Here is a 16,672-nt window from a genome sequence, read left to right as displayed (position 1 = left end):
AGGAGATTTGGAGGGAAATATTTACAAAAGGCGCCGATGTGACTGGCTAGCCAGAGCACCAAGAGTTGACGTACATGATTTGTCAATTCTGTTTAGAGTCATGACTACGATATACGAGAATCTACTTGTGCAAGCTCTTGATATAGGGACGTACACCGTACTTTACGGACTGTCACCCGCTCGTTATCTCAACAAGTCCAAAACCCCACGGTTTTACTCCTACATCTGTAGGTACACACATAGAGCTCAATATACGTCCCAGTGGTGTGCCCAGCATTGGGGAAATGAAGCTCGGCTCTAAATGCCAGAGGGTAGTTGTGGACAGTGTTGGAGATGAGAACTGCAAAGAAGCGCATAGGTGTATATTGACAAAATGTCCTAACATCGGGTTGATATTGTAGGTATCTGCTCGGCAGCGCCGTTGATATCAAGCTCTCTATTAATGTGCCTTCACTCCTAACTGCAGGGCTGATGTTCCTGGCTTCACATGCCAGCAACAGCGATTGGTGGAAAGGCGGACAGCTTTTCCGCGAGCTTGGCACGTTCACACGCAAATGTAGCGATGACGACGGTGCTGCAGGCTGCAACTCCGCAGTCTGAAACTGGACCTTACCTCACGATTGCGTCTTGCATTGTGCAAGCTACTGCCCAAAGCCAGATGGCAGCGTCCTAATACTTCTCTCTCCCTCTCAGAGACACTGAGCGACCGAGCCTGCGGGCACATCTTCGTCCTCCTCATCCTCACCCTCAATCCGCGGTTATTATGTCCTTCCTCGCTCAATGCTGTGGCTTTGGCCGCAAACGAGGGGAAGACACCGATCCGTTGCTGCCTCGCTATGAAGATGACACAAGTCGGCAACGAGCTCTCCACCAGAAGCTGCACACCTACCAGATGTTGAGAGCCCTTTCCAAAGGTTACATGCCCTCCACCGAGCAAACGATTGTCAACTTGCGAACCCTCCTCGCTGCAGACATCCTCAATCCAAACAACAAAGAGTTGAGCGACTCAGGCCGAGCTCTCATCCGGAATTGTCGAACGTGGCTCAAGCTGTTCATTGAAATATTAAGGACCAAGAATGACCAAGACCAGATTCAAGACTTCCTCTGGTATACAACAAAGTCTCGAATCTCCTTGGATGTCGACGACATTTCTTATTCGGCGTCTAGAGTTAAGGCTAGGGCGGATGCTCGGGCTGCTTATGAGAGCTTCCGCACCGTCGGCGGTCTACTTCTCACCAATGCCGATTTCAGATTGTTCGTCAACGATGTCGCCACAATAGGAAGAGAGGTTCTGGCAGATACTGCGTTTTCGTTGTCTTCGGCAGCCGAGAAGGCTGGTAAACAGCTCGAGCTCTCGGAACAGGAACAACAAGCCATCGCGAAGCCTGGAGCCGACGAGGGTAACCTGCCGTCCAAGCAGGAATTGGAGCAAAATGCGGAAGAGACATCGAAGGTGATTGGGTCGGAGGTAGCAAAAGTTGGCAAGGATGCGATTGAGAGTGCCAAAGAGAACTTCAGTGGTTCGCAAAAAGACACCCTGTTGTACCGTCTGAAGCAAGCAATTCTCAAACTTAGGACTCGCACCGACTATCATGACTCGGTGTCAACCATCTCAAAATTGATACAACGCTATGCTATTGCGTACTCGCGAGTTGCAGATACCGCCGTCGCTGCAGCACAAGAAGATATCCACACCAACCCAGCCCTGGACCGTGCTGTGCACAACTTCTGGAGCTTTTTGAGCAGCTTCGGTGACCCAAACGCGTGGAAGGAGTTGGAGCAGGACTTCAACAAGGTCATAAGCCACGCTAAATCAGACCCCCAGTTTGAGAACTTCATGGTCGAAGTGGGTAACGCCGTGCAGCGAATGTTCACTGATCCGGAATTCTTCGACAATGTGGACCAAAAGCTCGAAGAGCTCAAGGAGAAGTCTTCTAAACTAGGCACCGAGTCCGAGTTTAGAACAGATTTCGACAAAATGCTGAGACAAGCACAGGTCACCATAACCTCTGTGATGGAAGACAAGGACGTCAATGGACTGCTGCTGGCGACAAAGCGGATTTACACCATTCTGACACCTCCAAATAAGGTCACCAACCCCGACCTGATCACCGATGCTATCCACATTTTTCTGCCTCTGCTCATCCGGAGCGTTCAATACATTCCCATTCCTCGGGTGGAGGTTAGTGTTCCGGAAATGGACCTTCTGCTCGAAAATCTTGTGCTTGAGCCTGGTCGAAACGTCAACTCGACCTCTTTCCTCCCCTACCGTCTTCTGGTCTCGACCAAGAACGATCTAGAAATCCGCAAGACGCACTCAAGGAAAACTGTGTCTAGCACCAAGTCCCTCGTCACCATCTCCATCAATGGGCTCAGTGTCGCGGCTCAAGATCTAGGCTTCTGGATCCGCGGCCACGCTGGTCTCATCCACTTTGCCGATGAAGGGATTGCAAGCTTCTATCTTGACGAGCGCGGTATCGACATCTCTCTAGACCTAGAAATCGGTCGCGAGAAGCTCGAACAAATTCTGACTCTGCGAGGTGTGAGAGTCCACATTCACAAGCTTGATTACGAGCTCCGCCAGTCAAAGTTATCATGGCTAGGTTGGTTATTTAAACCTTTGCTGAAGCATCTGGTCAGGCGTTCGCTGGAAAAGGCACTTGCCGAGAACATCGTCAAGGCCTTGCGCGCCGCGAATCGTGAGCTTGTTTTTGCGCGAGAACGATTACGTGCAACACGCATTGCAGATCCCCAGGACGTCGTCACGTTCTTGAAGGCCGTCATGGCGAGGCTGACGCCAGAAGAGGACCCAGATCTGTACACGAGAGTTGGCGTGGACGCTCCGAAGCAGGGCGTTTTCCGAGGGGTATATACACCTGGAAGCATCGTCAAACTGTGGCACGAGGAAGCACTGAGGGCCGAGGAGGCTGTGCAGGATGGGGAGGAGAGGGGTGGTGGGTGGAGGAACGACATTTTCGACACCCCCGTTTTATAAGTCAAAATTGTCGCCGACGGGGTTTGTGTCTTTTGACCTTCTTGTGGTATCCCAAGGATTTCTACTTGTGGAGGGAATTGTATGTTCTTTTCCAGGCTCGGGGTGTTGTCTGAGGGCTTGTCATGTGATAACGTGTATTGTTCTGACGGCGCTGGTGTAGATTGGCCGACCAACATAATGCTAAGCAATTGTTTCCTCGTCCAACCACATCACACATTCACTCTAATATGTTTGACGAGTGCGACTGCCCTGTGGTCTACAGCTTCCAGTTGCCTGTCTATCCCCAGCCGAGGTTGTTCATGGACAGACCGCTAATTGGCATAGAACCCCTGTACGATACTGCGGGCGCTCCGCCAGTTGGAGCAAAAGCTACCAATCCAGAGGCTCATATTCAGATATTCAGAGACCGAGTCCACTCTCTCCGTGGGAGTTCCTGCAGAATACAAGTACCCCGCGTCGCAGTCACACCTCATTGCCGACTTCACTAGACTCCCTGGGTCTGGTGGTATGCTAGCGTGAGGAGTTGAGAAATGACGATGCTACTGCATGCCGACTTCCGTGTTCAGGAGGAACAGCTTGGAGTTGCGTAGTCTTGAGGTCAGGCTGGTGTCTGTGGATGGGATAAAGACTGGAGCAATGCTCCATGGTGTCCTTCCATCCTTGAACGAACACAGACGTGGAGAGCTGCAAGGAGGTACACAATGCTGGCAAACACTCGCCTACTCCTCTCGATCTGCCTACTTCGGTGTGCGCTGCTAGGACAAGCGCAGGCCTCTGAATCACCGTGCCCGGCTCAAGGTGCCACAGAATGGAGTCTAGAGGTACGACAACAGCTAACCCGTCGACCTTACGCAGGGGTCGCATCTATTGACATGATCAAACATAGTATGGCATTCCCCTGCTCGCCTATGAAAAGGGGTTCAATGGGCTCTTGAAGGCTGGCCTAGGAGCAAACCAACTGGCCCCAAGCTCTACATTGGCCACTCCCCAGTCTACAGCAGTCGTCAAACCGAATCGAGACACCCTCTATGCCAGTGTCTTCTACGATTTATCCAAACAGGACCTGGTGGTTGATGTTCCAGAGGTTGACGACCGCTATTATGACGTTGCTTTCTACACGCCGTATGTCAGGGCTCCCCGTCGTTGCTATGCTCACTGACGAAAACTTTTCAGATACGGGGACAACTATATCAACTTGGGCCCTGTGGGAGGCAACCCAGCTGGCAAGTATCTCCTGACCCTAGCACCGTCCAGCAGTGCTATGGGGACTTTCTCGACGTCCAGCAACGATGGCTATATGGGCACCGTGTACTCTCCCACCACATTTGGGATTGTTCTGTATCGAATTGTTGTCAAGAACGCAACCAGCGACTTGTTTGTTGTGAGCGATATCCTCAAAGGGTACAACATCGCCGTGGCCTCTCGCAATGGATCGGCGGTTGGTCCGGCGCTCGACAGTGCTATATTCGCAGTCCTCCCACGCTCCACGGCGGAGAGTGTGATGGAGTTGAACGCACGGTTCCAAGCCGTCTCGCCTTATAACGCCTCTGGCGGCAAGTCTCCTCTCACCACCTTCAACTTCACTCAGGCTGGTATCTTAGGCGGCACATATACGGCCTCAACCTGCGTCAATCTAACCTCGGCATGGTTGGCAGCCCAAACTGCGATTCAGTCATTTCCTCAAGCGAACGGGAGCGTGCTAGATATGGGTAATGGGTGGACCATCAACAGCCCACAATACTCCGGTGTATATGGTGACAACATAGTGGCTCGCGCCTATATTGCACAGTTTGGTTATCTGATGCTTCAGCCTGCGCAAGCCATTTATCCGACTTTTGCAGGAAACCTCAGCCTGGGTGCCAATGAATCATACATTCTGAGATTCTCTGGCAAACCACCGCTGACGAAGCTCGGGTTTTGGAGCGCCACCATGTACAATGCCGCTGGCTATCTCGTGGACAATCCTATCAACAGATATTCTCTTGGCGATCGTGATAACCTGACTTATTCTGATGGCACTCCTGTTTACGGACCAAGCAGTGATGCTGTGGTGGACGAGCCATTTGACATTCTCGTCCAGGCCGCGCAGCCACCGAGCAACTGGACGTCCAACTGGCTACCTTCCCCTCCAGAAGCCGGTCCTTTTGTCCTCTTGCTTCGGTGGTATGTGCCTGCGCCGGGACTCTCGGACGGAAGCTATGTCTATCCTCTCGTGACCAAAGGAGGGGCTGTCACCGGAAATCTGGCGTCACAGCCCTCGCCCAGTGCAGCCATCTCATCGTCTGCGGCGGGCCCATCGGCTTCTGGAACAGTTTCTGCCAGTGGTTCCGCTGCCTCTACCGCAGCCTCGTCTTCAAGTTCGCCTTCGTCGGCTGGCGCACATCGACTGAATCCCTTGGCGAGGTGGACTGGGCAGACTGGGAAGGTATGGCAAGTTTTGGAGCTTCTTGTCGGAATGGCATATCCTGTCCTGCTACTCTGATAGGCGTGGTAGGACTAAGCGAATCTCCTGAAGGCTGTCGAGTGTTAAAGTCATTACGCAGTTGACACAAGTGCAGTATCGTGCGTCACGCACTCTCGTTTGCTAACGAAGGGAAACCGAGGGCCCAGAAGGATTGCTGACACGCTACCGTTGGAGTGGCGGGCCTGGACTTTGTTCGTGTGCACCTGCTGGATTGGTGTCGATTAACCCCACGATGAGTCCTGCGCGGCGACAATCCGAAGGCATGTTTCTGCGCCCGTGGGATCAGCGGGATCCTGCCTTGACGCCTCGGGCCTTGGAGCTATCATGGTGGTTTTACAGAGAGAGGAAGGTTAATGATACGGTGCATGTGGGAATCGTAGAGAGTGACCGCGTTAATTCTTGTCGGCCAATTATCGACTTGGCGCATGAGGTTCGACAAAAGTTTTTCATGTGGTTCATCTTCCGCGTGCTTCAAGCCCACAAGCCCTGTCTATCTCGATACTAACTTAAGCTTATTAACCCTGTTGCCCATGATCCTTACAGTCCTTACCGCTACTCGCTGTTACTCGCTACTTGTGCATACATGAGATCTGAGACGTCCACCAAAGCCACAGCTTGGTGACAGGCCTATCTACAACCAATCACCAACCATCAGCCTATCTGCCTGTCACTCCCTCTACGGCTCTGACTGTTTATATTTGATATTCCCTTCATGAAAGATACGCGTCATGGTATCAGCATGGTCCAGTCTATCTCCAGCTTCCCTCTTGGGACACGAACTCTGATTCCAGCCTGGTGGCCCCCCAGATCCTTATCGACCAGCTTCTTGTTAGGTGCGATGCATTTTTGGCCCTCGCATATTATGGCTCCAGTTCCCTGTACCACCTGTACCGCTGGTCTCTGGCGAGGTCTCCGGCCCCCTATTACTCACTCGTCACCCCTCTAGTGCAACTCTTCCATGCTTCTTCTAACGAGAGACAGAAAGGACTGAAAATATCCTGCATGTATTGAGGCCCTGACGATATACGCTTTATTCGAGAGAAAATGGACGACGTCAAGGAGGAGAAACCGACAGAAAATCCCGAAGGCCCCCTGGCTTCTGGCGAGCAACAGGTTGTGATATCCTTGGACGGGGAGGTTCTCAACGCATCTGGCCACGTGGACCAGCTGAACCGCCAATATGGTCTATTGAGTATCTTGGGTCTGGCAATGACGGTCGACAATGCATGGGTCGCCCTGGGAACATCGCTCGCCGTCTCGATCTACAATGGAGGTGCTCCCGGAGTGATATGGGAGCTGTGGGTTGCGGCCTTCTACTACAGCTTCATCAATGCCTCCATCGCCGAACTCGCGTCCTCGGTGCCTTCTTCTGGAGGCGTCTATCACTGGGCGACCATCACCGCTGGGCCCAAATGGGGTCGTCCCATGGGGTTCTTTGCCGGTTCTCTGAACTATTTCGGCTGGTTGTTTGACCTGGCGTCCATTTCATACATCATGTCGGAACTGTGCGTCCAGATGTACTTTCTGTACCATCCAGACTATGTGATTCAGCCCTGGAATCTGTTCGTGGGTTTGGTGTGCATCATTGTGTTGTGTCTGACCGTCACCATCTTTTTCAACAACACGCTGGCTTATCTTCAGCACTTTGGCCTGTTCATCGTCACGGTGGGCGGCATCGTCACCATCATTGTCCTCGCGGGCATGCCGTCTCGCCACGCGTCTAACAGATTTGTCTGGACCGACTTCCAGAACAACACGGGCTGGAGCGGCGGAGTGGCTTTCTTGACTGGTGTTCTCAACGGGGCTTTCACCATCGGCACGGCCGACGGGGTGACACACATGGCTGAAGAACTGCCCAATCCCAAACGCGACCTACCCAAGGCCATCTTCGCCCAGATCGGCCTCGGGTTTCTGTATGCCTGGTGCTTCGCCATCGCGCTGTTCTACGGCGTCAACGACCTCACGGCCGTGCAGAACAGCAACGGCTCATTCCCACTGGCGCAGGCCTACTCGCAAGCGACGGGCAGCCGGGCGGCGACCTTCGGCCTCCTCTTCATCATCTTCCTGTCCCTCGTGCCGTGCCTGATCGGGACGTTCCTGACCGTCGGACGCACCTGGTGGGCGCTCGCACGCGACAACGCCACCCCGTTCTCGGGCTTCTTCTCACACGTGAACGAGAGACTGAGCTGTCCCATCGAAGCCACCCTCCTGACGGGCTTGCTGACCATCGGCCTCTGCGCCATCACCCTCGGCAGCAAGACGGCCTTCAACGACCTGGCCGGCTCCTTTGTCGTGCTCAGCAGCGTCTCGTACGTCGTCACCATCCTCCCCAACATCGTCACCCGTAGGAAGTACATGCCCGTGGGGCCGTTCACCCTGGGCAGGTTCGGGTACCTGATCAACGGGCTGGCGGTGGTTTTTATCATCTTCTTCGACACCTTTTATTGTTTTCCTGTAAGTTTTTTTCCCCCCCTCCTCCATCTCTATCCATCCTCTTTAAGAAAACACCACTCGGATCTCATCCCCAATCTCTCCTTATTCCTTTCTCCCCATCTCTCTCGCTGATGCATGTGTCGCAGTACGCCCTCCCCACGACCACCGCCACCATGAACTATAACTCGGTCATCCTGGTCGGGGTCGTCGCCCTCACGACATTTTGGTGGTTCGTCCACGCCGTGCGCAAGTACGACGGGCCCAACGTGGGCAAGATGATCCAGGCGAATCTCATGGAGGCCAGGCGGGCGTCGAAGGTTTAGATTTCTGGAGAGTAGATAGATGGAGTAATAGAAGGTGTATGTTTTAAAACATCAAATGGCAAATGGCAATTGTCAAATGTCGAGGTTGTGGTCTGTAGAGCTACGCCCCGTCGTTTCCCTCCCCTTCACCTATAAAAGTACGCAAGTATAGACGCAGAATGAAGAACGAGCATTCGGTGTCCATTCAGGCTTGAGATTCTCTTCTTTTTGTTCCGGCGGCTCGGACTTGCGAGGGTTCCTCAAGAGGGGAGGGAGAAATACACACAGCACGTATATATATTCTTGTGCATTAAGTAGCCGGGAGCAACGACAAAGTCATGTTTGAGTAGTGATCATCGTCTTAAGCATTGGGAGGGCCGCAGGACGGTACTGGGCGAACTAAAAGCTTTCAAGAATACCTAGGTACTAGGTATCTGCAGCGGGGAATATGCGTCACGGGGGATATCGACGTAAGGAGATGCAATTAAGTGAGTACAAGAACTCAGAGATTGGTAGTTGGAGTTTCTCGCATTGTTTTGATTTCTTCATTTGGTATTTTATGGGTTATCGCCATAGATTTGTTTTTGGAAAGGTAAATAGAGCCAGCAACACAGGTCTAAGTGCTCAGTAACCATGCCATCTCCATCATCCATCGTGAGAGGAGAATAGGAAAGATCTTGCAGCCCACATGTGCCTCCAATTCACCCGGAGTTCAGGATTGAGCTGTACGTCCTTCGCACAAACAACCCCCATATATCACACATATATGCTGCTAAGGGCCATCGACTTGAAACTCATCAACCGCAGCAGATGTCCTACTTAGGGGTCTTTGTCTGGCCCGGGTGAGGATCAATATCACTCCCCTTGGTCGGATGAATGCTTTCTGGGAGAGCCTTCTCCAATGCTTCTGGGGCGGCTTTTTGGACAAATTCGGGGACGACACTCGGCCCCGTGGCATGGCTCTTGAAGCTGGTGTCCTCGTTGTGTGGATCAATACTGCTGCCTTTTGTAGGGTGCACGCTCTCGGGGAGAGTCTTTTCTAGACCCTCTGGCGCCGCTCGTTGTACGGGGTCGGGCACGACGCTCTCGCCGGTTGCATGACTCTTGCCATCAACTATGCTTCGCGTCAGTCTTGGGGAATAATATCAAACGCGAATTACCTATAACGTACCTGAATTATTGTTGCCTGCCGCCTGGCGTGGGCTGCTGGCGACGAGTGTCCGGCTCAGCGTCCTGGTACCATTCGCGCGAGGAACGACACGTTGTAGAAGTTGGATTCGCTGCATTTTGCAATTTTTGTATGTGTTGCAGAGGAAGAGCTTGGGAACAGACCTGCTGGCCAACCTTAACCATTGAAATCTCAGGAGCTCTATATACTCCGGTATTGGTGCCTCGCAGCAAAGTCATGACATCAATTCGTGGAGTGGTGAATCATCAAACCTAATTCGAATCTGCGCCATCTGTCCCCAGGCATTGCATCTCGATGATAGATCGACTGTGGACTCCTTCTGGCGAGAAACGGACCAATTCAGAGTGAATGGTCCGTAGGCATTGGTACGGGGGGTCGATGACCGATTGACGACCTTTCTCTCCTTGAAACTGGGTGTTGGTCACTGGGTCTGTCACTGATTGATCAGGACATCCAGCCGCTGCCCTTACCTTGGTTCCACAAACATGAAGCACCCGTGCAGAATTACATGCAGCGAGTACAGAGGACAGGACAGCAGTTTGTTCCCCTAACACTGATGGAAAGCCGTCGACAAGTCGTGAGTGGGTGGACATGCGTGGACGTGATGGGTGGCTCGGTGGATGTCCGGGTAAACATCGGGTCCTCAACTCTCTATTTACGCGGAAGCAACAATTTTTGAGCGACACCCACCCTGCCACCCTGTTAAATAGATCAAGTCAGAGGGTATACTCTTCCGTTGTCGTCGATGCTTTATGGTTTTTGTTCCTCGAGAGTCCTGAACAACCCATGTCGACGAACTCTCAGTGGCCTTTCACCCCGGCGCAGCCTCCTTACCCTTGCGATTGAGTCCTCTTGCGACGACACCTGCGTCGCCGTCCTTTCAAAATGTACAACAACAAATAAGCCGCGCCGGGAGAAGGCGCAGCTGCTCTACAATAAAAAGATCACCGCCAAAAACACCGGGAAAGGAGGCATCCTCCCCACCGAGGCGCTAGAGAGTCACCAATCGAACCTCTCGAAATTGCTGGAGGATGCGGTCCTGTCTTTACCGACCGCCAACGATGCACTCCCCGATGCAAAGAGAACATGGCTTCGAGATGGCACGCCGAAGCAAAAACCAGACTTTATCTCGGTAACGAGGGGTCCCGGAATGTCAGCAAACCTTGGGGTTGGGTTGGCCACGGCCAAAGGCATCGCGACGGCGTGGCAGATACCAATGGTCGGTGTTCACCACATGCAAGCCCACGCTTTGACACCAAGACTTGTTCATGCAATGTCCGAGGGAGACCCTCTCAAACAGACTTCTCCAACACCAGCGTTTCCGTTCCTGACATTGTTGGTCAGTGGTGGGCACACAATGCTGCTCTATTCAAAGGGCCTGGTCGACCACAAGATCTTGGCTACAACTACCGACACAGCCGTAGGCGACGAGCTGGACAAGTGTGGACGCCTCATCCTTCCTCAAGAGCTGCAGCAGAGCACTCCGGATACTGCCTTTGGGAAATATCTTTCAAGATACGCCTTCAAGGACCCGGAAGAATTCAAGTCCTGGCATGTGTCGCAAACACGCGTCGAAGAGCTCAATAAGCCCACGAATAAGTTTGGATGGAGCCTTACGACCCCGATGTCCCAGAACAGGGATCTGGCCTTTAGTTTCTCAGGCATTGCGAGCCAGGTCAAGAGGCGTGCCCTCGCAAGTGGAGCCGAAACTGGCCATTTGACGGAGGAAGAGAGGGTTTTATTGGCCAGATCTGCCCTGGGCACAGCCTTTGAACATCTGGGATCGCGAACCATCATTGCGTTGGAGAAACTCCGTGCAGAAGGTGTTGAGATTCCCACTTTGGTGGTGAGCGGAGGCGTGGCGGCGAACGACTTCTTACGCTACTATCTACGAAGACTTTTGGATTTGCGTTCTTTCGAGCGGATGGCCCTGGTCTTTCCACCTGTTGATCTCTGCACGGACAATGCGGCGATGATTGGATGGGCGGGCATTGAGATGTTCGAGGCTGGGTATACTACTGATACGAGCTGCGCGCCCGTGAAGAAATGGACAATGGACAGCCAAGGGCCTGACGGGGGGATTTTGGGGATCGGAGGCTGGGTGACAAACTAGCCATTTGCAGCAAGCAGATTCAAAGAGATCGCTGTTTCGACAAGATAAGGCTGGCCTGCTGGCTTCTACGCGAAGAACATTGGAAAGATGACCGAGTCCTCGTAACCTCGTATTATTCCTGCCACGCAAGACCAATCCTTTCCGACGCCACGACGATCCGCAATGATCAGGTGATATCGTGGTTGTGACAAGCGTGCTTCCAGAGGCTCAAATTTCGGAATGAAAGGTATTGTGATTGGACCAAAATACGAGGCCTTGCAGCAAGGAGGGTGACAGTCCGTGAGTCACTCTGCTTGTCCTCACCCTGAAAAGAAAATGCTTGTTTGGTCTTCTGGCACAGGCTTTCCGGTTGTGGGGATTGAGTAAGTATCGAGTAATTAGTGGGACAACCACCCACAACAGTTCTTGTTCGACTCGACCTTTCTTCTCCAGGTAGGGCCTCCCACGGTGCCAATCTTTCCGTACCTTTTGGAGGGTTACAAAAATGCCCTTTAGTGCTAGTTCGTTTAGAGAGACATGCGTCATGAACACACGGGAGGCCTGAAGTGCCTTGCATCCAGTGCATGTCAGCCAATCACCGACGTCCAAGGCGTATTTTTGCTGCATTCACCGGTCGGCACGGTTCCTGTCGAGTTGAGTCCTGTGTGGACTCGCACCAGGTAATCCAGGAACGAATGGATATCAATGGCCGAAAAATGGACAGAGTGGCGACTTTTACCAAAAGTCCATGTGGGATTGATTGATGTTATCCGTGCGAGGTACCTGTTCCCAGTAGCGCGAGGGGAATAAATTTCTGAGGCCTTTTAATGGTTGATTGTGTCGAAGCTTGAATTTCTGCACTGCCACAGCCATGACTCCTTTGCCTTTTCTTCCTTTTGCTGTCTCAAGCCATTCCGGATCTCTCCGCAGGGCATTTCCTTTCGAGTGGGAATTGGAGAAAAAGGAGTGGCATGTCAGAAGCGCCATTGAGATTTCATTCTGGAGAGTTTTACCATCCTTTACCTCGCACTTGTAGATGCAACGGGGTTGAACGGGTTGATTTCACGCCGAGTCCGTGTCTTGGCAGGGCTGACTTTTGGTCATGAACTGATTAGATAAGCGATGGCGTGAGCTGCCAATATGTCATCGTCATACAAGCACAAGTCCTTGTAGAGGGCTTGGATACTTGAGTCGCAGCAAGGGACTGGATTTTCGTAGGTCGTTTTCCTAGAGGCTCTTCACGCTGCATATGGCTCCTTTCCTTTTGCATCATGAAAGTAGTAAATATCCTGGTCCAACTTGCAGGGCACACAGACGGACTTGTGATGGACTACTTGAGCAGGAGATGGGGATTGGATGCAGGTCGGATCATGGGCAATAGTTACGGCCGATGGACAGGGATGCTAAAGACCGAGACGCGGATGACCAAGCGCACCCTCAGTGCCCGTTAGCCCAGGAGCTTAATAGCCAGTGCCTGTACAAGCCGCCCAAAGCACACCACCGGGGCACAGCGCGTGCCCGCGCCACACTGGAAGGGTAGGGAAGCGAATAGAGCCCCCTTCAGCTTACCCAATAACATCCAAAGAGGTGGATGACCCCTAGTCGTGCCAAGCAGGCAACAGCGAACCTGAGATTCAAACATCATCAGCGCAACGGGCTTCACTTCGACTCACACTTCTTCCTCTCAATCGCGACCTCATTTTGCCCTGACTCTCTTTCTCCCTCCCTTCCTCCAAACCAAAGCCTCCAACTCGGCTACACGACTCAGGGAAACCACCAGGACTCGCCACCTTGGCCTCAGGTTATTCCCCCCTTCATCCGAGACCCCCCTCCTATCTCACTTCGATCTCAAACCTCACTTCATTCCCGTTGTGCTCAATTGCACTTTTGCGTCTTTGTAAAAGGACACCTGTGCAGTCCTAGCAGTCCTCCCGCATCCCCTCTGAACCCCAACTGGGTCCCACCAACGGTGAGGCTGTACTTCGCCTGTCCGCTCCTTCCGAGACCATCAAACGACCGGTATATACCTGGTTCCCAGTGTGTATCACGCTTTCGACCTGCGCCCGGGTTGAGAGGCCACATTGTATTCGAACGTACCCCACGAACTAGACGGGAAAGGCGTTGTCCCCTCAGATATCATTGGCACCAAGTGGAAAAGAAGGATTAAAAACACGCCCACTGTGAGTACAAGGCGACTTTCGGTTTCCACACGTCTTCAGTCTTCGCTTTATATCTTTTGAGGGGTTATCTGGCACGGGTGAGTCATAGCAACGGAGAATGATCCAAGTCGACCAATCGACCGCGTGCTAAACTTCGGGCTAGCACTTCTGCGAGTCATCTGCATCATCTCCTCGCTTTTGGTACATCCAGACTTTTACATATACCAACCATGGCGTCCTCCTCCACCATGCCTCCTCCTCCCACTCCATTTGCTCATCGCCGCACTCCTCGACTCATCACCAAAGGCCTGACTGCATCTTCTCCCACCTCGACAGAGTCATCAGCATGCATCTTGCATAAGATGTCCCTGTCCAAGGGCGCGACCTTCCACTATTCATCCTCGCCTGCCACTGAGGATGATCCAGTGCTCAGCATCCCTCACCTGACTCGTCGCTCTCCAACATGCTCTCAATCGACTCTCACTAGTTGGCTTTCCGAAAAGGAAGACGTTGCTCAGTCCATTGCCGACTTTGAACAAACCTTCTCTGGTGCTCGCGGCAGGAAGATATCCAGTCGTCGTCGCTCCACCCAGTCGCTTGACCAACAAGTCTGGGTTCGCCGCGTCACGTTACCCTCCGACGAAGGGCTGGGTTCATCCATCAGCCCGGCAAGTGACAAAGGTCTCGCCAAGTCATTCGAAAGAGCTTTGGATTTGTTGTCGAACAAGGACAGTGGGCTGGGTACTTCCATCAGTGACTCAGCCGAGAAAGTCGCGGGAAATATTTCCGAAGACGACAGTCTTGCACAAGCAGTTCAAGGTTGGATTGCCCGATGCATGTTGATGTGTGAAGACAGTGTTAACCAACCTCGTGCAGTAGCTGACTCTCCAGACACGACTACTCGACGCACTAGGCAACGAGGCAGTCCTGCTCCATCTAGGACTTGCAGCACCGTTACCCGATCCGCTGTCACGCAGAGCATTGCTCCGCCCACTTCTCGACCTACTTTGCGTCACCCCGCACTGAGTCCTTCGGCTCGAAAGAAGATCAAGGACTATATCATCACCCCTATCCTCCAAGAAGATCGATTCGAGGACTTCCATCCTCTTGTCACTGCTCTTGGATCCAAGAACAACAAGGCCGTTAAATGCTTGCGAGACCTTGAACAAAGCCTCATCTTTCAGCCACTGGTAAGCACCCTCACCGTCACCGGCTTGACAGCATCTGACGTCGATTTCAAGACACTTGCCATCTCAAGACAACTGTATCGCCTCTTTGGCGAGTTCACGATCCAGCTTGTTGTCGATACCTACCAACATCTTGCTGAGTCTGAACAACGACGTGCCGCCGACCGTCCATACAACAACGGTTACTTCCTTGACCTGGTTCAACAGGTCAACCGACTAGCTGCACATATCGGCTCTTCCAGTCGCGCTCAGCAGGCAGGCACTGCTGAGGAAAACGACGACATGGCTTACTCCATCGATGACGAGGTTACCCTGGAGGGTGGTCTTGGGGAAACTGGCAACGAGGCCGAGCTCGTTCGCTGGAAGAATGGCAAGGGTTACTCTCTGAGGACTGGTCTGCCTTATGTGCCCAGTCCCGGCGTCAAAAGAGCTAGCAGTGAAGCTCTTGATGAAGACGTGGCAAGGTCCATGGCACGCAGAAAGAAGGGCTACATCCCCGAAATTGTTGAGATGAAATGCTCCGACCCTACCTGTGACAAGATCTTCAACCGGAAGTGTGACCTGGCCAAGCACGAGAAGACGCATTCTCGTCCTTTTAAATGTCCCGAGGCGAGCTGCAAATACCATGAGCTTGGACTTCCAACCGAGAAGGAACGGGAGCGACACATCAATGACCGTCATTCCAAAAACCCTGTCTTCTATAAGTGCGAGTTCTGTGAGTTCCGTACCAAGCGTGAGAGCAACTGCAAGCAGCATCAGGAGAAGAAGCATGGTTGGCACTATGAACGTGCCAAGGGTAAAGACAAGGTCATGACCAAAATGACACCGGCTCAGACTCCACGCACTCCAAGCATGGATTACTCCCCCAGCCCGGCTGTCTCTATCAGAACCTGGGACGACACCAGCTCTATTGCGGGAAGCATCGCTGGAAGCATGCCAGGCAGCTCTTCCATGACGCCATTTGAGCAGCCGATCAACGCTTTCGACAATTTCAACTCGACACCGGTTACGTATTCGAACCCGATCTTCCCGCGAAACCCTCCTGCTGCCCCTTACAACCCAGCGGGTGATGATTTCGACTTCAACGCTCCTTTCCAGGCCGCCTATCAGCCCGCTCAGTATCCTAACCTGATGACCACGCCCATCACACCAACATACAGCAACATCACTGAGCCATCTCCATACAACACAGCCATGGATATCACCGTGGACTGCAACAACCAGACTTCCTGGAACCAGGGGCTGCCAACACCAAACTCCTACTTCCAGCCAACCTCTCGCAATCCGTCCATCTCGGAGCATTCTCCCATGATTGCTGGTCCTTCTGGACAGTCATTCAACGATGCCCCGTTGATTGGCTCGGACCCGGAGTTTCAGAGTGACTTCTCCCTCTTTGGAGGTGAAAGCAGCAATGCCTTCTCCAACCCCGCCGCCGCCACGGCAACTTTGTTCCCGGGTGGTCCTGAGGCCTTTGCTACTCTCGACAACGACCCAATGTTCGATTCTGTCTGGAACGACAGCGATTTCATCGACTATGACATGAATAATTAGACGTCACTGGGAAAGATCCCAATCCCCTCCGAGGATTGCAGGGGCGAAAGCGGCCAAAGGGCACTACCCGCCGCCATGTACACTTTAGCAAGTTTTCGCGGAGCGAGCTTTTGTTTTTATTGAAGGAAATTTTTTTTTTCACTACCAACTCCACCCATCGACAAACCCACAAAAAAAAGATGCCGGTGTTGAGACACAGGAGTGAAGCGAGCTGGAAGGTTGACGACTTGAATAATTGATGACGACGTGATGATACCGGTCCAGTTCTCTTTTCCTTGTTCACTTCTCTTCCTGTGGACT

The 16,672-nt window shown here is 52.7% G+C and overlaps 6 protein-coding genes across 6 annotated transcripts; 5 read left to right on the top strand and 1 right to left on the bottom strand.

Annotated features, from left to right (window-relative positions):
• Positions 1–763: 763 nt before the first annotated feature.
• On the top strand, positions 764–2,995 carry AYO21_00221 (hypothetical protein; the record flags this gene model as incomplete). Its single annotated transcript, XM_022650211.1, has 1 exon — positions 764–2,995. One exon carries the CDS (start codon positions 764–766, stop codon positions 2,993–2,995), a length of 2,232 nt encoding a protein of 743 aa, XP_022517537.1.
• Positions 2,996–3,696: 701 nt separating this feature from the next.
• On the top strand, positions 3,697–5,477 carry AYO21_00220 (hypothetical protein; the record flags this gene model as incomplete). The annotated part of the gene is made up of 3 exons (XM_022650210.1): positions 3,697–3,816; positions 3,882–4,117; positions 4,169–5,477. The coding sequence occupies 3 exons, from the start codon at positions 3,697–3,699 to the stop codon at positions 5,475–5,477; spliced, it is 1,665 nt and encodes a 554-aa protein (XP_022517536.1).
• A 1,026-nt stretch (positions 5,478–6,503) lies between these two features.
• On the top strand, positions 6,504–8,215 carry AYO21_00219 (hypothetical protein; the record flags this gene model as incomplete). Its single annotated transcript, XM_022650209.1, has 2 exons — positions 6,504–7,913; positions 8,039–8,215. The coding sequence occupies 2 exons, from the start codon at positions 6,504–6,506 to the stop codon at positions 8,213–8,215; spliced, it is 1,587 nt and encodes a 528-aa protein (XP_022517535.1).
• Positions 8,216–9,009: 794 nt separating this feature from the next.
• AYO21_00218 (hypothetical protein) lies at positions 9,010–9,480 on the bottom strand (the record flags this gene model as incomplete). The annotated part of the gene is made up of 2 exons (XM_022650208.1): positions 9,010–9,308; positions 9,366–9,480. 2 exons carry the CDS (start codon positions 9,478–9,480, stop codon positions 9,010–9,012), a joined length of 414 nt encoding a protein of 137 aa, XP_022517534.1.
• A 648-nt stretch (positions 9,481–10,128) lies between these two features.
• On the top strand, positions 10,129–11,496 carry AYO21_00217 (hypothetical protein; the record flags this gene model as incomplete). The annotated part of the gene is made up of 1 exon (XM_022650207.1): positions 10,129–11,496. The coding sequence occupies one exon, from the start codon at positions 10,129–10,131 to the stop codon at positions 11,494–11,496; it is 1,368 nt and encodes a 455-aa protein (XP_022517533.1).
• A 2,386-nt stretch (positions 11,497–13,882) lies between these two features.
• AYO21_00216 (hypothetical protein) lies at positions 13,883–16,372 on the top strand (the record flags this gene model as incomplete). The annotated part of the gene is made up of 1 exon (XM_022650206.1): positions 13,883–16,372. The coding sequence occupies one exon, from the start codon at positions 13,883–13,885 to the stop codon at positions 16,370–16,372; it is 2,490 nt and encodes an 829-aa protein (XP_022517532.1).
• Between the last annotated feature and the right edge of the window lie 300 nt (positions 16,373–16,672).

Source organism: Fonsecaea monophora (genome assembly GCF_001642475.1).
Source record: "Fonsecaea monophora strain CBS 269.37 chromosome Unknown Scaff1, whole genome shotgun sequence".
In the NCBI taxonomy this organism is placed as follows: Eukaryota; Fungi; Ascomycota; class Eurotiomycetes; order Chaetothyriales; family Herpotrichiellaceae; genus Fonsecaea; species Fonsecaea monophora.
The sequence above is the reverse complement of the archived record's forward strand: the minus strand, read 5'-3'. Positions and strand labels throughout refer to the sequence as shown.